Source organism: Kogia breviceps, chromosome 12 (assembly GCF_026419965.1).
Source record: "Kogia breviceps isolate mKogBre1 chromosome 12, mKogBre1 haplotype 1, whole genome shotgun sequence".
In the NCBI taxonomy this organism is placed as follows: Eukaryota; Metazoa; Chordata; class Mammalia; order Artiodactyla; family Physeteridae; genus Kogia; species Kogia breviceps.
The window spans coordinates 43,372,717-43,393,300 of record NC_081321.1 but is presented as its reverse complement, the minus strand read 5'-3'; the positions used below and the strand labels follow the sequence as shown (position 1 = coordinate 43,393,300).

At 40.8% G+C, this 20,584-nt stretch overlaps 1 protein-coding gene and 1 pseudogene across 1 annotated transcript in view; both read left to right on the top strand.

The window, feature by feature from the left end:
- Positions 1 to 20,584, top strand: part of TESPA1 (thymocyte expressed, positive selection associated 1) — a 44,530-nt gene that overhangs the window by 19,813 nt on the left and 4,133 nt on the right. Inside the window, exons 6-10 of the mRNA XM_059081478.2 lie at positions 84 to 120; positions 394 to 492; positions 5,042 to 5,250; positions 7,050 to 7,846; positions 8,971 to 9,067. Of these exons, the coding sequence (XP_058937461.1) occupies positions 84 to 120; positions 394 to 492; positions 5,042 to 5,250; positions 7,050 to 7,846; positions 8,971 to 9,067 (1,239 nt within the window). The remainder of the gene's footprint in view (positions 1 to 83; positions 121 to 393; positions 493 to 5,041; positions 5,251 to 7,049; positions 7,847 to 8,970; positions 9,068 to 20,584) is intronic.
- Positions 16,833 to 17,415, top strand: LOC131766812 (DAZ-associated protein 2 pseudogene; annotated as a pseudogene).

The window sequence follows — 20,584 nt, the reverse complement described above, 5'->3', positions numbered from 1 at the left end:
TGAGTTTTAAGTTCGGAGGGGCAGCTTAGGTGATTTGCATTTTCCCTTCTAACTTTTTCTTTGTCTTTCTGTTCCTTGTCCAGCCACACTGTTGGCCGCCAACAGCAAACTCTTCTCCAGGTAAGTGTTCAGTTGAGCCAGGCTGAATGATGTCTCCTTCAAGACCTACTGAACTGGGGTGGGTGTCAGAGTCCAAGAAATTAAAAACAAAGAGGTGAAGATTCACAGTAGAGGGTGAGATTTCCAACTAGGAATGAGACCATAGATTGAGTTTTTACACTAGATGGTTCAAAGTTACCCAACAGGGAGTGACAATGCCCAGTAGGGTATGTCTAGGAACCAGGGTGCAGACTGCTCACAAGATTAGTATGACTTCAGCGTTGATCCCTGCAGGAGTTTCCTGGAGACAGCCCGGCCTGGGCAGCTACTGGATCTTGGCTGCAGTTTGGCTTCCAGCAGCATGACGGGTGGGAGCAACAAGACTAGTTCAAGGTAAGTGCCAAGTTTGGCAGGGGTGTAAGGGCAGGGAAGATGAGAGGTAGAAGAGAATGGAACTAAGAACCATTGCCAGTTTTTTTCTGGGATATACTACTAGAGCTTTTATGTAGTCACATACTTGACAAGCATAACAATATTTGCTTCAAGAATAGTAGGGATGCAGAGGAATCTACTGCTCAGAGCTGGATGCTGTGTGTAAAATACAGGTGTCTCCTCTCCTGAACCTTGTACCGCAGGAGGTCTAGTATTGGTACCATTAGAGTTCCTGGACTTATAAGTACTCAGTAAACAATCAATAAATTGATTGATTGATTGGTTGATTGAGGCAATAAAATATTGATTCATTCAGATAATTTTGTACCCCCAAATGCAGGCCAGGCAATCACTGTCTGGAATTTGAAGATGAAGCAGACAAAGAGTTTGCTCCCAGGAGCCCACCAAACCTATAGGGTGAACAAAATACACACACAAATAACTTTAAAACAAGATGGAAAGTGATGAAAACTAGTGTACTATAATAAAAATTGTTTGGAATTTGGAGTCAAGTTTGAATTTGAGACCTTATTAGCTATTAACTATCTTTAGTGATTTGTCTTTACTGAACCTTAGCCCTGACAACACCCCAGTTCAGTTAACACAGAATCTCTGGAGGTGAGACCCAAATATATGCATTAAAATTTTTTTTCGAAGTATATTTGATTTACAATGCTTCAGGTGTACAGCAAAGTGATTCAGATATATATATATATATATACATATATATGTGTGTGTGTATATATATATATATATATATATATATATATATATATATATATTCTTTTTCAGATTCTTTCCCATTATAGGTTATTGCAAGATGTTGAGTATAGTTCCCTGTGCTGTATAGGAGGTCCTTATTGTTTACTGTTTTATATATCGTAGTGTATATGTGTTAATTGCAAACTGCTAATTTATCTCTCCCCATCCTCTGCTATCACCTTTGGTAACCTTAAGTTTGTTTTCTATGTCTGTGAGTCTATTTCTGTTTTGTAAATAAGTTCATTGGAATCATTTTTTTAGATTCCACATATAAGTAATATCATATGATAGTTATCTGTCTCTGTCTGACTTACTTCAGTTAGTATGATAATTTCTAGATTTATCCATGTTGCTGCAAATGGCATTAGTTTTTTCTTTTTTATGGCTGAGTAATATTCCATTGTATATATATATACCACATCTTTTTAATCCATTCATCTGTTGATGGACATTTAAGTTGCTTCTATGTCTTGGCTGTTGTAAATAGTGCTGCTATGAACAATGGGGTGAATGTATCTTTCGAATTAGAGTTTTCATCTTTTCTGGATATTTGTCCAGGAGTAGGATTGCTGGATCATATGGTAACTCTGTTTTTAGTGTTTTTGAGGAATCTCCATACTGTTCCACATAGTGACTGCACAATTTACATTCTCACCAACAGTGTAGGAGGGTTCCCTTTTTTCCACACCCTCTCTAGCATTTATTATTTGTAGACTTTTTTAAAAAATTTATTTTTGGCTGTGTTGGGTCTTCATTGCTGCACATGGGCTTTCTCTAGTTGTGGCGAGCGGGGCTACTCTTCATTGCAGTGCGCAGGCTTCTCATTGCAGTTGCTTCTCTTGTTGTGGAGCATAGGCTCTAGGCGCATGGGCTTCAGTAGTTGCAGCATGCGGGCTCAGTAGTTGTGGCTCATGGGCTCTAGAGTGCAGGCTCGGTAGTTTTGGCACACGGGCTTAGTTGCTCCATGGCATGTGGGATCTTCCCCTACCAGGGATCAAACGCATGTACCCTGCATTGGCAGGCGGATTCTTAACCACTGCGCCACCAGGGAAGCCCTGTAGACTTTTTGATGATGGCCATTCTGACTGGTGTGAGATGATACCTCATTGTAGTTCTGATTTTCAATTCTCTAATAATTAGCAATGTTGAGCATCTTTTCATGTGCCTACTGGCCATCTGTATGTTTTCTTTGGGAAAATGTCTGTTGAGGTCTTCTGCCCATTTTCTAATTACATTCTTTGTTTTTTGATATTGAGATGTATGAGCTATTTATACATTTTGGATATCAACCCATTATCAGTCATATCATTTGAAAATATTTTCTCTCATTTAGTAAGTTGTCTTTTCATTCTATCAGTGATTTCCTTTGCTGTGCAAAAGGCTTTAAGTTTAATTAAGTGCCATTTGTCCATTTTAGCTTTTGTTTCCTTTGCCTTATGTGAGAGATCCAAAAAAAATTGCTACAATTTATGTCAGAGTATTCTGCTTGTGTTTTCTTCTAGAAGTTTTATGACTTCTGTTCTTATGGAACAGTGTTTACCCATTTTGAGTTTATTTTCTTATACAGGGTGAGAAAATTTTCTTATTCTTTTGCATGTAGCTGTCCAATTTCCCAGCGCCACTTATTAAAGAGACAGTCTTTTCCCCATTGTATACTCTTGCTTCCTTTATCATGCACTATAAGTGCATGGTTTTTTTTTCTGGGCTCTCTATTCTGTTCCATTGATCTATATATCTGTTTTTGTGCCAGTACCAAACTGTTCTGATGACTATAGCTTTATAACCGGGTCTGAAGTGGACACAAGTCACCTCTTCCCCCCGTGGTGTGCTGGCAGCTATCACCTTAGTGGAAGCTGTAGCTGGAGATGGAAGGGCTAGAACCAGAGCCTGGTGTGACCCAGGGCTTCTCCTGTGCTCAGTGGCTCACAGCACCCTATCCAGGGCAAGATTGTGTCCTAAGTTGTTGGAGCAGAATTCCTGAGGATCAGGTCTGAGCTGGTTCCATTCCCTCTGAGTGTGTGCTCTCCTGCATCCCAGCATTGGTACCTACGCCCCAGAGGGGAGCAGGGCTGGAGCAAGAAGGGCCGGGGCAGGTGCCCATTGCAAGCAAGGGCCCATTGGGGCTCGAGTCAGAGTTCCAGACCGCTCTCCATCTGCCTCTGCTGGGAGCGCCAGTAATGGCTGCCATCGCCCGGTTCAGATGTAGCGCCAGGTCCAAGCCAGCTCCATCGCCCACAGCTACACACTCTTCTCAGTAATGGCAGCCTTCACCCCAGTGGAGAGCAGCACCATGGAGCAAGAGGGACTAGAGTGGGTGCCCCGTGTGGGTTGCAGGAAGCTGGCCAGAGCCAAGGTGCTTTCACTCTGCTTCCTCCTCCTTGTCTCAGGGAGTCAGCGAGCAAGTGCGCTCTCTTCGTGAGCAGAGTCTAGGGTTCCTGCAGCCCTCCTGTTAGTCCCACTGGTTTTCAAGCCAGCTAATGGGACTTCTCTGCCCAGACCCTAGGGCTGGGTTGCCCAATTTGTGGTTTGAACCGCCCACTCCCAAGGGAGGATCTCAGAGCCCATGTAATCCTCCTCTTCCTCTGTGTCCCCTTGCAGGGATGCAGGTCCTGACCTGACTGTTTCTATTCTCTTCCTACCCAGTTCCATGTAGATCTTGCTTTACAGCCTTGGCTGTGTAAGAGTGTATCAGTCTCCAATGTGTTTTCAGCGAGAGTTGCTCCTCATGGAGATGTATTTTTGATCTGTTCGTTGGGGTGGGTGAACTCAGCATCTTCCTTCTCTGCCACCTTGATCTCCCCCCTCCTCGGTGATCTAGTCTTATGCCCACAATTCAGATAAAGGAAACTTAGGATCATGAGGATAAAATTGGCAGTTAGGAGGAATGCACGAGAATAGATCCAGGGATTCCAATTATCCAGCTATTACTTGAATAAGATGGTCTCGATTTGGATCAAAAAGCTCAGCATCCTTTCTGAAGAGAGTAACTGTTACTCTCTTTGATTAGTCAAAGCCTCAAATAATTCACAGCTCCCCTACCCATATTGTTGTTTGGAACACATAGTTGGTGAGCTCTAGTGTCACCCAGCTTGGTGCTACCAAGCTTTGGATGTAGACATATGTTGGTGCCATACCGAGAGAGAGACAGAGACAGAGAGACAGAGACAGAGAGAAAGTGTTTGGTCTGTAATGCAGGACTTCTGTCCTGAAATTGTGCTGTAAAGGGGCCTACTTCTCAAAATCAGGTTTTGAGCATACCTGTATAGATAAAATTTTATCCTCAGGTTGAGAATAAAATGAGTTTTATGTTCCTTACACACTCATTGCCTGGTTGTTCCACACAGCCACTGGCACAAGCTGGGTAGCAAGTTACAAAGCGTTTGGCAAAAGCCAGCTGTATCATAGTATGTGCAAGTGGGAACTGACAGGTTAATAACACAACTGCAAGGTTCCTTTGCATCTAGACTGCTTTTGATTTTTCAGATCCCTCTCATAGCAAATTTTCATTCATCTGTAATCACTGTAGTCATGACAGAATCTCGTTCAATTTTTAAACCAGGGCGAGATTGTAATTCCCATGTTTCAGACAGAGAGTTTAGATTCAGAGAAGTGAAAGCTTTTCTCAGTCACAGTGGTAGATGGAGAAATGGCCAGAAAGGTATCTCAGTCTCCTGACACTTTTATTAGATACTCTGTATTACCCTGTGTCTCAAAGCTTTGCTTGTTTACCCAAACCCCCTCTTTGCAGCATCTCAGAGATTCTAGACAAGGTGCAAGAAGATGCAGAAGATGTCCTTTTCAGTCTGGGCTTTGGCCAGGAGGACCACAAAGACACTTCTCGAATTCCTGCCCGATTTTTCACCACCCCGTCTCAGGCCAAAGGCATTGATTTCCAGCTCTTCCTGAAGTCCCAGGTGCGGAGGATTGAGATGGAAGACCCGTGCCTCATGCTGGCCAGTGAGTGTTACCACAGATATATGCTCAACTTCTCTCCCAGCCTCCAGTCATTCACAGCAGGGATCAGTGGCTCTGAATACTACTTTCTCTTGGTCAGCTTCACTCGACCCTTTGTCTCTTGTGTCTATTTCTTCCTATGCTGTCTTCATTGAAGATAGAGAACTTTGACTTCAGCTTCTCTCTCTTGGAGAAATTGTCTTCAAGAGACTTCATATCACTATTACTTTCTTTAGATCTTCTCTCTCTCTCTCTCTCTCTTTTTTTTTTTTTTTGCAGTACGCGGGCCTCTCACTGTTGTGGCCTCTCCCGTTGCGGAGCACAGGCTCCGGACGCCCAGGCTCAGCGGCCATGGCTCACGGGCCCAGCCGCTCCGCGGCATGTGGGATCTTCCCGCACCGGGGCACGAACCCACGTCCCTTGCATCGGCAGGCGGACTCTCAACCACTGCGCCACCAGGGAAGCCCCTAGATCTTCTCTCTTTTAACTGAATCAAATAGGAACAGTGTCTTTAAATCTTGTCCCCATTTTCTATTTCTCATTTGGAATTATTGAATGTTCCCCATTTATAGCCACTACATTAAAATCATTTCCATTTAGGGCAGTGGTTCTGTTAATTATGTTAAATTGTGCAGGAGTTAATAAAACATTCATATTCTTAGGCTTTTCTTCCAGAGAAGGAAGGGCTCAGGAATATTTATTTTAAGTAAGCACACCGATGATTCTTATGTATAATCCTTAGACCACATCTAGGGAAACAATGATTTAAGTTGTCCCAATTCCATACTAAGGAAAGATATGAGAGGGCTTCTCTCCCTGGATGAGGGATAAAAGACTCTATTTTATTCTATATGTTACAATATATTTCAAATTATATTCTTTTACAGCCCCCCAACATAGTGTTTCTGATAGTGCTGTTTCAGATTCTTTGTAACAGATTCAACTTAAAAACTTGGTAAAACTACGCTTCTGAGCTCCACCTGCTGGAACAAGGATTTTGAGTTGGAGTATTTGCACAAGCACTTTAGATGATTCTTATGCACACTAAAGATTGAGGATGATTTATTGAATTTATTTTATGTACCAAGTACATAATTAGTTGTTAAATTCTGGAAGAACAGCAGCTAGGCAAGAGAAACATGATTCTTGCCTTTTACAGTTTAATGGATATATGGTTTATCACAGTGCTTTTCCAACATGGGTGTATGTATGAATTACTGAAGGATAATGTTAAAATGTGTGGAATACAGCCTGAGAGTCTGTATTTACAATAAATTCCCAAGTAATGCCAATGCTACTGGACTACTGGCCACACATTGAGAAGAAAAGTCTAGCAGAAATGATATAGTCCATCTAAATTTCTCTACCCCTGTTCATTGCCTAGTAATTGCTATCCCTCAAATTTGCTGCTATCAAAGAAGACTTCTGTAACCCTAAAGTTTTCTTGCTAAGAAAATAATGTTAGTTTTGCCCTTTTTAGTCATGTTTGTCATCTAAGGCAAACACAGTGATAGAGACCATTGTATACTGACAGCAGAAAGGATATGCTAAATCAAGATACAGAAAAGTTTTTCATCCCGTATAGAATTAATTTTTGGACTATTTGGGATAGGGAGTCAAAAAGTCAAGAAGGTCAAGAAAGAGAATCCTGGGTGTCAGAAATCTAAATGGGAGAAATGCTGGTAGAGAAAATGGCACTTTCTTTCTGAATTTTGAGTTTTAGGAAGACTATTGAAGGGAAAGATTCAAGAAGTAATTTGCTGATGACCCCTAGACTCACCATCTTCAACCCTTGCACTCAGGCAGGTTTAAGCAAGTGCAAACACTGGCCGTCACCGCCGATGCCTTCTTCTGTCTCTACTCCTACGTATCTAAGACCCCTGTCCAAAAGTTCACACCGTCCCACATGTTCTGGAATTGCAACCCAACTGATGTGCCATCCATCAAGATTCTGGCCCCAGAACCTGAACCACACTCACCCAGAGAGCGCCTCCGGAAAGCCATCTCCAAAATGTGCCTGTACACATGCCCACGAGATAGGCTATCACCACCTGACCACACCCCCAAAAGGAACAGTTTAGACCAGGTGGTGTGGGAAGTGATGGACAGAGTGCGAGGAGAGAAGTTGGTCCTCCAGCAAGACCCTGGGTTTGGGCCAGTCCCACAGGGAGATCCTGTGTCCCCCATCAGGGGTACAAAGCTGCCCACTTCTTCCTGTCCATGTGCCCTCTGCTTTAAAGAGGAAACACAGCAGGGGATGTCCACATTGCAAGAACCATCAGAAACTCTGGATTCTAACCCCTGTTGCACACGTTCTCTGCCCAGAGCAGATCTACAGTGGAGCACAGACCCTGCACAGGTAAAGAGACAGCTGTGGGGTTTACAAGCCACCAGTAAGGAAGCCCATTCAGCCAAGGATGAGACCTTCTGGCAAAGAAAGAGCAGAGCAAGAAAGAGTCTGTTTCAGAAGAATCCCATGGGCAGGAAGGTTAAATCACTGGACCTGTCCATCATCCAACAGAAATGGAAACAGGGCCAAGAGAGAACAGAACTGCACCGATCTCTAACCCAGCAGCTGCAGGACACTTTGGACTTGGAGGTGAGTGGGTTGAAAGTGAGGGAGAGGCTGGCAGAGAAAGGCGCTGGATTCCTTCCCTTGGGTAAAGGAAATCCAGGCTCCTTTTCCTCGCCAGATATGTCAATTCTTGAATTACATTCAGAAACCTTTGGGAATGGGTTAATATACAAGGAGGGAGAAAAAGAAATGAGCCTTGTTTCTTAAGAGTGCCCAGGTTTCTAGCACTATTTTTCTAATTCCTTATCTAATCTGATCTTCACTGAAGTTTCTCGTCAAGCACACGTGCCCCTGTCATTTGTGGGATCCACACAAGAGTACAGAGAGAGGTTACACACTAGGCTAAACACGATTAAATAAAATCTTCTCTTCTACCTCGACAAGTATGTAACCACAAAGTGCTAGAAGTTCAGGTTCAAATCTAGAATTCTCGCTCTTAGGACTTCAGTGCTAGAACATGGCAGAGTGGGCAGAAACCCTCCCCATCCTGTCCCCTTCTCTTCCCATGGCCAGATCTGCCCTGCACCATAAGGGATTTTGCACATACATATGTGAACACCCCAGCCTGCATATACAAATGCCACAAACACCCTACCCACACATATAACCACCATTAATCATCACTCAGGCCTGGGAGTGCATACACTAGGAGAAAGGCTGGTCTTTGAGAGAACAGACACCAGGCAAAGCCAATGAATTTCCCTGAAACAGGCTTGGGGCCATTTGAATAGCATTTGGGAGGATTCTGGGTATCCAGAGCATGGTCTAGACGGGGTAGTACGAGATCAAAGTGGACACATCCTCTAGGTCCACCAACTCTTCATCCGATGAGCTCTCTAAAACTTGGAATTCTTCTTGCCTGGGTCTATAGACAGTACTGCCATCAAGTGCTAGAGTCTTAAGGAAAAGCCCTCAAATCCTTGCCACAAAGAGAAGCCATGATTATTATTTGCAGTGTCATTTGCATGTATGTCACCTCTCATTGAATGTAGAGCTGTTCCTGCCTTCCTCACTACCAGGCTCCTACCACAAGAGAAGAGGCCAAGTCTCTCAAGTACATTCAGCCTCTTTCCCTTACAGCTATCTGCCATTCTGCACTTTTCTCCAACACTGGCACTGACTGAATTCTGCCGGGATCTTGGTTACAGGTGCAAAGCAACAGTGAGGAGGAAGAGGAGAGCCACTGGCCTGGCAGATCCGGAAACCACCACCTCTACCAGACGTTTGCTGGCAAAGACTCAGGAAGTAAGTGAAGTGGATCTCCCTCTCTCCCTCTCTTTCTCTCTCTCTCTCTCTCTCTCTCTCTCTCTCTCTCTCGTGTGTGTGTGTGTGTGTGTGTGTGGTTCTCAAACCTCGCTGCACATTGTAAGCACATGGGAAGATTTTTAAAAATACTCACAGTGAAGTGTCCCACATCCTGCCTTCTGATTTAATTGGTATGGCATGAAGCCCAGGTACTGATTTTTTTCTTTTTAAGCTCCTAGTGTAATTCTATTATGGCTGGATAAATACTTTTCTAGATCAGTGGTTCTCAGACTTTAGCATCAAACTCACCTGGAGGGCTTGTGATAGTACAGATGGCTGGGTCCCAACTCCCAGAGTTTCTGATTGAATAGATCTAGACAGGGCCTAGGAATTTGCATTTCTAACACATTCTCAAGTGAAGTCAATGCTGTTGGTCTGGTGATCACAGTCTGAGAACTGTTGTTCGGGGGGAAAATTCTGTATAACCTTAATATTCAAAATGTAGTCTGCAGATCAGCAGTATTAGCATCATTTTGTTAGAAATGTGGAATCCCAGCCCTTCCCCACCCCTGACCTAATGTATCAAATTTTATTAAGATCCTTAGGTGATTTACTTGCACATTGAAGTTTGAGAAGCATTGTAGTTTGCAACAGGGGAAGACCACCCAGATGAAGACCAACCATGGAGATTTATACCCCAGCACCTGCTTTTAGCTACTTTCTAATCAACCCAAATCATAGGACTTAGGCAAGAGTCCTCAATGTATCTCACATGTATGTTCATTTAGGCTCTGAGTTCCATTCTGCAGCTAGGGTCTGATGTACATGGCTCTCCTTCCCTCCTCAAAGAAGGACAATGAATCTCACATAGGTAGTTATTGCAGCTAAAATGTCTTTCCTCTAGATATGGATTTTGAGTATTAACTCTTTCAGAGCTTTCCTTTATTTTTTGAAAATTTTGGCTAAAGATTTATTATTTAAACTAAACAGAAATTAATCTCCTGGTATTTCAACTGCCTATTTGCTAGGACCACAGAGAATATGGCATCAGAGATAATGATTTTTCCAAGATAGGAAGAATTGAAATATTTCTTGAATTAAGTAAATGAATCATCTTGCTTAGGGTTCCCTCCATTTTGAATGTCTTAGTACTATTTACTGCACTTCCTAGTCCAATAGCTTTTTGTTTAACACCAAAATTTCATTGTCACTGGTCCAGAATCACAAAGGTCTTTATGATTCTAACACCTTTCATTCTAATTATCTGTGGTTTTAGGGTCCTAATCACTCTACTTTCTCTCTTACCCATAACTTTCATCTCCAGATATATAGCTTGTCTGCATCAGTCACTCACAAAAGAGGTAAATGTCAGAAGACAGCAATCTACTATATGTAGCTGAAAAAATTTAAGATATGGAGTCAAATGACCTACCTCCTACTAGCTCAATAATCTTGCCCAAATCACTTAACTTTGTTTGTTCCTATGAAACCTAACAGAGAGCTTGTGTAGGTAATGTACCATGCTGGAATAACTGTTATGATGTTGCTGTTGCTGCTGCTGATGATTTTAGAAAAGGTAATCATGGGCAAAATATTTAGATCAGTGAATCCCAGTCTTACAGGCTTTTTAAAAAATTGCTATTTCCTGGACTCCACCTAATAGAACTAAATACAAATCTCTTAGGTTAGGACTTGGGCATTATTGTTTATTCTTCTTTAAAAGTTTCCTAGTGTTAGCAGTTACCTATTTTTGCATAATAAACCACCCAAAATGTAGTAACTTAAAGGAAAACTTATTTATTATTTCTTGGGTTTACTGGGGGGATTCCTCTGCTTGGTTCATCTGGGTTCACTTATGCAGTTGCTTTTGGCTAGTTGACTGGGCTGGACTAGAAGGTCTAAATGGGCTCACCCTATTGGTGCTAGCCTTGGTGCTGAACCTCTCTGCTGACTGTCAGCCAGGCAGGCAATCTCTCCATGTGGTGAGTCATTCTTCAGTAGTCTAACCTGTCTTTCTTACGTGGATGTTCAGCAAAAACTGAAGTTGCAATGGCTCTTTTAAAGGATATGTTTTAAGTTGTACAATGCCCCCTCTACCACATGTTATTGCTCAAATCAAAGCACAAAGCCAACCTAGATTCAAAAGGAAGGAAAACAGACTTTACTTTTTTAATAGGAGTGGCAAAGTCACACTGTGAAAAGGCAATGTGGAATGGGAGGGTTGCTGTGGCCATCTTTATAAACAGTCTATCACAGACAGTGATTCTGGCACCCCATGAGGGTTAAGAAAGACTAGTTTAATTAAAGGGCTTTATCCTCACATATTAAAGATGCCCTGAGGGTAAGCTCTCATTCTAAGGCTCATTGAAACTCAGCCACAGCATACAAAATTTGAAAAGGAAATTAACTGCTAAACTTATCAAATTTAAATAGAAAATGTGGAGTATATGCACCACAGCTAGGTTTCCCTGCCAAAAATTTTTATTTATTCTAAAATAGCAAAACAAAGCTTTGCTCAAGTGTTACTTGTCCAGCAGATGTCAGCCTCGCACAAGAAAATGCCAATTTGTCCAGCAAAGCGCTGTGCAGGATCTATATGATTATACCTTTCTAGACAATTCATGCAATACCCAAAACATCAGTTCCTCTCACAAACGTCCCATCTTTGACTAAAGGTCAGTATACAGAAAGATTGGAATTGAGTTGCCAGGGAGGAAGTTTCTAGGAGTTAAACATTTCAAATAAGTAACTAGATGTAACTAGATGTAACTAGACTCCATTTTCTGCTAGGGTGATGGGATTTCAGTACAGCAGGAGTTACTGTGGTTAGAGATGCTGTATTTCACTTATTCTAAGATGTACATTTTTCTGCACTTGAATATCTCTGAAATAGAATGGGTCTAACAATTGGCAGTGTCAACCAATATACTTGTGTGTGTGGGGGGGGTGTATATGTATATGTATATATAATACATATACTTGTCTTCCTAATGGAATACAAAATTAATTATGTCTTACAAACAATGGTTTATCAGATTCAAGGAAACACAGTAACTTTAGAAATTCAATGCACTTAGCCTCTCAGGTAAATGAGGAGGTGATTTTATAGATTTTCCTTTTATGATTCCCCTAGAAAAATGAGAGATCTCTTCTTCACTGACATAGACTTCAGCTGAGGCAGGGGGTCACAGTGGTTCCCAAATCATTGCAATGTTCTATGAGTTTCTTTAATAATCTTCTCACAAAGCTATAAGCTATCTCTCTCAATTCACTCGTCTATCATCCTTTAACAGATCACGTGGAGGTGGGAAGTAGCTATGAAAACAGCTTACTTAGTACTGCCAAGATTAAAGAATGCATAATAAACATGGGTAGGGAAATTCACTCACCACCATCAAAGGCAGAACTAGGTGGGACAGTTCCTCAGATCTACTGCCCCTTCCAGGATCTGTAATTATCTCCCAGGATCTCTGTATCTAGTCCCAGGTGTTAATCTACTCCTTGTTATCAAGCATAGGAGAGGTGCAAGCATGGATAGAAAGTGGTAGCAGCACCCAGCCAGCAGTTTTGTCTAGTTGTGTGGTCCTCATATTTCACAAAGACACTCACTTGAAGAGGCAAATAGGGGCTGGAACCCAGCTCTACTGAGCTTACCTTCCATAATCTCAAGGGTCTTCTTCTTCTAAGAGGGAGTTTCTTTTTTCCCCCTAATTTATCTATATAAGCTGAGCACCTTTCTGTAATTAGCACAAGGGCACATTTTCTGTTAAAAGAGGATCTTGTTCCCAGATACCACCTTTCATCCCTCCCACTCCATCTTTTAGTCTCTTCCAGAGAAGTCTTAACCTTCCTCCAAGTTCCTGGCAAAGAATGACACTCATCCCTCATAATTTGCACCTTGCTCAAGAATTTCAACTTCATGGCCCTTTTATTGGTGCCCTGTTGCTGAAATTTAAATCATTTGACCTTTACCACATTTATGTGAAGCAGGGCTAAGGAGAATATTTTTATTTTGTTGTTGTTGTTTCTTCTTTTACCAGATCTGAGGTAGCACAGCATAATATATAGCCTGTTTGTGAAGTGATCATATCTAGAGGTGAGAGGTTTCATTTTATCATCAACACTGCTAGCAGCAGTGGGAGAAGAGTCAGGAAGGATTAGGTGGGGAGGCTGGTGCCGAGCATAGGATAAAGAAGAAAACTAGTCTGAGATAATCCCAAATGGTGAGTAACTCAACACACTGTCTGCTTGTACTTGGTGGAAACTCTGTGAGCCAGGTAGCTACAGACTTGCTCCTTGATGAAATTGACATGGTAATATTAACAATAACAAATATATATAGTGCTTATTATATGTCATACACTATCCTTAGCACTTTGTGGGAATTAAATCATTTAATCCTGTGATATAAGTTGTTTTATTGTTCCCCATTTTATAGGTTATGACCCTGGGCACAGTTATTTTTATACCAAAATAAATTCTCAAGAGGAACTATCAGATAGGAAGTGTAGGGAGAGACAAGAAAAGGGAGAGGAAAGAGAGAGAGGACTATGAGAATGTGATAATTATTTTTCTGCCTCATTTACAATTCTTACCAAGGTTGTTTTGTGTCCTTGGGGGACACAGAATTAAAAACAAATCTTCTGCCACCCCAGAATCCCTCTCCAGAAAGGTATAAGAGAAAGAAAAAAGTTTTGTTTTTAAATAAGCATTAAACCAGAATATGATGTGCAACACAGTCAAAGGATGTGCTAAAGAGATTGCAGAGACAGAAAGGGATCTTACCCTCTTATATATCCAAGAAGATACAACCTATTACATGCATGTTGTCAAAATAAACAATAACTAGTCCTCAAGTAAGAGGACTTGACAGCACCATTTTTCACACATATTTCATCCTAGATTCACCTGGTAACTGAGGTGGCCAACCATATTAGCTAATTGCCTTTAGACAAAGGAATAATAAATACCTCTCATGTTTTTATGGCAATTTGTGGTTTTGCAGTTGGAGCCAGGCATCTAAGTTAGACTGGAGACTGGGAGATGGGGGCTGTATGATCCTTGATACATTTCAAAGCAATGGATTCCATATCCTTGAGAGAGACATTTCTGGTTTGTAAAGGTGTCAAGGGGCTTATTTAGCCTTTAAAAAAGATTTACATACATTTCAAAGTAACCAAGAATATACAAGTTTCCTAAAGAAACATGTTTTAACCTGCCAGGTGAGTGACCTGCCCCTGTGCACTACTCCCCCATGGCCCTACCCAAGTGGCCAGGTGAGCACAGCCCACACAGGGAATGCTCCTTGAGTCAACCTAGCTCTGATGGCCAATAGGATTGTCTTTCTGGGCTCCACAGGTCTGAAACAATTAGAGAGATAGTTCTTGGCAGGCTACCACCCTCAGGGCACTGCACAGACAGCAGACTGAAACAACCCCCAGTCTTCCCGTGCAAAAGGCCTATTTACTTGTCCTGGAGCGTCAGCCTGAGAACTAGGGTTCAAGTTAACCACACATCTAGATGCTACAGAAGTGTTCTCAGGGAACATTAGCCAGTACTCTCACTTGACGTCACTACAACTCACCAGTACCTCCCAGAAAGGTGCTTATACACTCAACTGGAGCCCAGAATTTTGCAACATTCTCAAAGGGACACCTCCAGGTTCTTGGTCTTGATGCCAGCAGAGTCTACAATTTCAGTCCCACAGGACCGTATATATTTACATATCTTAAAAGCTGCTTCCTGAAGGTCTAACTTTCAATCAGCCCAAAACTGAGATTCCTCCTCTAGGACACTCACAGGTCATGGCACGTTCTCAACAACTGGGACTTACCCAGAATAAATCAGGCTGCTTAGACAAACACAAATGTTTGAGAGACAACAAGCTAGGGAAAGGTTAAATGATAAGGTTCATCTCCTACACAAGGCCATTCCTTCAAGACTGGGAGACATAGCTATTTCACATAGAAACAACACAGAGAGTCAAGCAAAAATGAGGAGTCAAAGGAACATGTTTCAAATGAAAGAACAAGATAAAAACTCAGGGAAAATAAACAAAAAAACCTCAATGAAATGGAGACAAGTAATTTACCTGATAAAGCGTTCAAAGTAATGGTCATTAAAGTGCTCACCAAACACAGGAGAATAATGGATAAACACAGTGAGAATTTTAAACAAAGTTATAGATAATAAAAGAAAGTAGAAAACAAACATCACAGGTTTGAAGAATACAATAACAACTGAAATGTACACTAGCAGTGTTCAACAGCACACTAGATGAAGCAGCAGAATCAGTGATCTGAAAGACATGGCAGTGGAACTCACCCAACAGAGCAGCAAAAAGAACAAAGAAATTTAAAAAGTGAAGATAGCTTAAAGGACCTATGAGGCAACATCAAGAGGAATAACATTTGAATTGTAGGGGTACCAGAAGGAGAAGAGAGAAAGAAGGGGGCAGAAAACTTATTTGAAGAAATAATTGCTGAAAATGTCCCTAACTTGGTGACGGAAACAGACATCTAGATCCAAGAAGCCCAGAGTGTTCCACACAAGATGAACCCAAAGAGAGCCACACCAAGATTATAATTAAAGTGTCAAAAGTTAAAGGTAAAGAGAGAATCTTAAAAATAGCAAGAGAAAAACAACTTGTTATGCAGAAGCTGACCCCCATAAGACTATCAGCCAATTTCTCAGCAAAAACTGCAGGCTGGGAGTGTCATGATACATTCAAAGTGCTGAAAGAAATAAACTTCCAACCAATTAATACTCTACCCAGCAAGGTAATCATTTAGAATTGAAAAAAAGATAAAGAACTTTCCAGGCAAACAAAAGCTAAAGGAGTTCATCACCACTAAACCAGTCTTGCAGTAAATGTTAAAGCACATTCATTAAGCTGAATAAAGGGGGCACTAATTGCTAACAAGAGAACGTATGAAAGTTAAAATCTCACTGGTAAAGGTAATTATATATTAAAGGTAGTGGATTAATAACTTATAAATCCAGTATGAAGGTTAAAATACAAAAACAGTAAAAATAACTAGAACAAAAATAATTAGGTAAGAGGTACACACAAAAAAAGATGTAAAATGTGACATCAAAAACACAAAATGTGAAACAACAAGGTCCTACTATATAGCAGAGGGAACTATATCCAATCTCCTGGGACAAACCATAATAGAAAAGAATATTTTAAAAGAATGTATAATGTGTAAAACTGAGTCACTTTGCTGTACAGCAGAGATTGGTACAACATTGCAAACCCACTAAACTTCAATTAAAAAAATAAATAAAAATAAAAAACACAAAATTTGGATGGGGGCGTTAAAATATAGAGTTTTAGAATGCATTCAAACTTAACTTGTTATCAACTTAAGTATATCAAAACTCTCAACAAAGTGGGCATAGAGGGAACATGACTCAGCATTAGGCCATATATGACAAGCCCACAGCCAGCATCATACTCAATGGTGAAAAGCTGAAAGCTTTTCTTTTAAGATGAGGAGCAAGGAAAGGGTGACCACACTCACCACTTTTATTCAACATAGTACTGGAAGTCCTAGCCAGAGCAATTAGTCAAGAAAAAGAAGTAAAAGGCATCCAAATTGGAAAGAAAGAAGTAAAGGACAGAAAAAATAACTGTCTGCGACGCCGAGCTGAACCGGACCCACAGCCACCACGAACAGCAAAGGTCGATATCCAACGCAGCCAACCTACCCAGTGCAGCCTCCTGGGAATCCTGTGTACCCTCAGACCTTGCATCTTCCTCAGGCTCCACCCTATACTGATGCTCCACCTGCCTACTCAGAGCTCTATCATCCGAGCTTTGTGCACCCGGGGGATGCCACAGTTCCCACCATGTCAGCTGCATTTCCTGGCACCTCATTGTATCTTCCCATGGCCCAGTCTGTGGCTGTTGGACCTTTAGGTTCCACAATTCCCATGGCTTATTATCCAGTTGGTCCCATCTGTCCACCTGGTTCAGCAATGCTGGTGGAAGGAGGGTATGATGCAGGTGCCAGATTTGGAGCTGGTGCTACTGCTGGAAACATTCCTCCTCCTCCTCCTGGATGCCCTCCCAATGCTGCTCAACTCGCAGTCATGCAGGGAGCCAATGTCCTTGTAACTCAGCGGAAGGGAAACTTCTTCATGGGTGGCTCAGATGGTGGTTACCCCATCTGGTGAAGAACCAAGGCCACCTCTGTGCCGGGAAAGACATCACATATCTTCAGCACTTCTCACAATGTAACTGCTTTAGTCATATTAACCTGCAGTTGCAGTTTAGACACATGTTGTTGGGATGTCTTTCTGGTGCCCAAACTTTCAGGCACTTTTCAAATGTAATAAGGAACCACGTAGGTAGCAGTACCACCCTAAAGCATTTTGAGGTAGGGGAGGTATCCATTCAGAAAATGAATGTGGGTAAAGCGGCCCTAAGGATCTTCCTTTAATTCCTCCGGAGTAATACTGTACCATACTGGTCTTTGCTTTTAGTAATAAAACATCAAATTAGGTTTGGAGGGAACTTTGATCTTCCTAAGAATTAAAGTTGCCAAATTATTCTGAAAAAAAAAATAGAAGTAAAATTGTCACTATTTTCAGATGACATGATTTTATATATGGAAAACCCTAAAGCCTCCTCCAAAAAACTGTGAGAACTAATAAACAAATTCAGTAAAGGTGCAGGATACAAAATTGATATACAAAAATATGTTGCATTTTTAAACACTAACAATGAGCTATCAGAAAGAGAAATTAAGAAAACAGTCCCATTTATAATTTCATTGTAAAGTAAATTAAAATACCTACAATAAATTTAACCTAGGAGGTGAAAGACCTCTACACTGAAAACTATAAGACATTAATGAAAGAATTGAAGAAGACACAAATAAATGGAAAGATATTTTGTGCTCATGGAGTAGAAGAATCAATATTATTAAAACTTCCATACTACCCAAAGCAATATACAGATTCAGTACAATCTCTTTCAAAATAGCAAGGGTATTTTTCACATAAATCAAATACACAATCATAAAATTTATATGGAATCACAAAATATCCTGAACAGCCAAAGCAATCTGGAGAAAGAAAAACAAAGCTGGAGGCATCACACTCCCCGATTTCAAACTATACTACAAAACTATAGTAATAAAAACAATATGGCATTGGCATAAAAACAGACACATAGACTGATGCAACAGATAAGAGAGCCCAGAAATAAACCCACCCATATATGGTTAACCAATTTATAACAAAGGAGGCAAGAAGATACAGTGAAGAAAGGAGTCTCTTCAATAAATTATGTTGAGAAAACTAGACAACCACATGCAAAAGTATGAAACTGGACCACTATCTTGCACCATACATAAAAATTAACTCAAAATGGATTAAAGACTTGAATGTAAAACCAGAAATAATAAAAATCCTAGGAAAAAAAAGCATAGGCAGTAGGCTCCTTAACATTGATCTTAGCAATATTTTTTTTTGGCTCTGACTCCAGAAACAATGGAAACAAAGCAAAAGTAAACACATAGGACTATATCAAACTGAAAAGCTTCTGCACAGTGAAGGAAACCATCAACAAAATAAAAAGGCAACCAACTGAATGGGAGAAGATATTTTCAAATCATATACCCAATAAGCAGTTAATATCCAAAGTATGTAAGAACTCATATAACTCAATTAATAAGAAAAACAAACAATCTATTTAAAAAATAGGCAGGATCTGAATAGACATTTTTCCAAGGAAGACATACAGATCAGGTCAATAGGAACATGAAAAGATGCTCAACATCACTAATGCAAGTCAAAACCACAATGTGATCTCACCTCACACCTGTCAAAATGATAAAAAAGAAAACAAATATCAAGTGTTGGCAAGGATGTGGAAAAAAGAGAACCCTCATGAACTGCTGATGGGAGTGTAAATTGGTGCAGCTGCTATGGAACACAGTATGGCGGTTCCTCAAAAAATTAAAATTAGAACTACCAGTAAATGCTTTTCTGAGTGTTTATCCAAATAAAATGAAGACACTAATTTGAAAAGATATATGCACCCTTGTGTTCATTGCAGCATTATTTACAATAGCCAAGATATGGAAACAATGTGTGTCCATCTATGGATAAATGGATAAAGAAGAGGTGGTATGTGTATAGAGTGGAATAATACTCAGCCATTAAAAAAAGAAATCTTACCATTTTCAACCACATACATGAACCTCAAGAGTATAAAGATGCAGACCTACTAGAGAATGGACTTGAGGACATGGGGAGGAGGAAGGGTAAGCTGGGACAAAGTGAGAAGACAAATACCATATGATTGCACTTCTATGTGGAATCTAAAAACAAAACAAACAAACAAAACAAAACTCATTATACAGAGAACAGATGGGGGTTGCCAGAGGGGTAAAGTGTTGGAGGGTAAGTGAAATGGGTTACCGGGATCAAGAGGTACAAACTTTCAGTTATAAAATAAATAAGCTATTGGGATATAGTATACAGCCTGGATATAGTAGTCAATAATATTGTATTGTAAATTTGAAAGTTGCTAAGAAAGTAAACCTTAAGAGTTCTCATCACCCCTCCCCACACACAAAAGAACCATGCTTTAAGAAAAGGGGGGTGGAGGCAAAGCCTATTTCTCAACAAGGAAATTTAACTTCTTATTTTGAATTTGTATTTGCCATTACACTTCTTTGCATCTTCATTTCTCTTCCTTTGCTTTCCCTTTATCTGTACTGCCTCATTCTTCTTTGGAACTGTGGAAGGCAGAAGAGTAATTTCTATATGCATAACATAATGTTCATTTTCTGAGTTACACATTTCAAATATTCCAATGGATTACCAAGGCTGTGTCCAAGGCAGTCACGCCACATGGCTTCATGTGTCAACATTCATATAGACTGTAGTGTAGGCATTGCTCCTGGAGATGTGCAGAGCAGAGGCCCTGGCTCCATCCACACTACCTCACCTAGCCCTTCATGTGAATGGCTTTTAGTGATTATATAACCTTTTTGGAGATATTGTCTCACATAAACCTTATAATCACATAGAGAGCAAAAACCGTTTTATGCTTGATAAGGCTCAGAGCAGGAAAATTACTTAGCAAGATTATGTAATTAGTTAGTTAATATCAGAATCAGAACTAGAACTTGGGTCTCCTGACTCCAAACCAGTGCTCTTTTCATCAGTGCACACTGCCCAGAGTGTGCAGGAGCTCAGACTGTAGCTGTGGATCAGAGCAAGCCTCACTACCTGTACTTGAATCTGACCTTCATTAACTTGTGCCCTAACCCTTTGAGCTAAGCACCAATAACCTCACTACCTTTGTCAACACTGAATTTTGCCTGCCTTCTTATAAACTCACTGGCAAGATGAGTGTTATGCAGGTTAAGCAGGAACACTCACAGACCACTTGGAGCTCATAGTTTAGTGAAAGACATGATAGGAAAATCTACAATTACTTTTTTTTTTTTTTTTTTGTGATATGCGGGCCTCTCACTGCCGTGGCCTCTCCCGTTG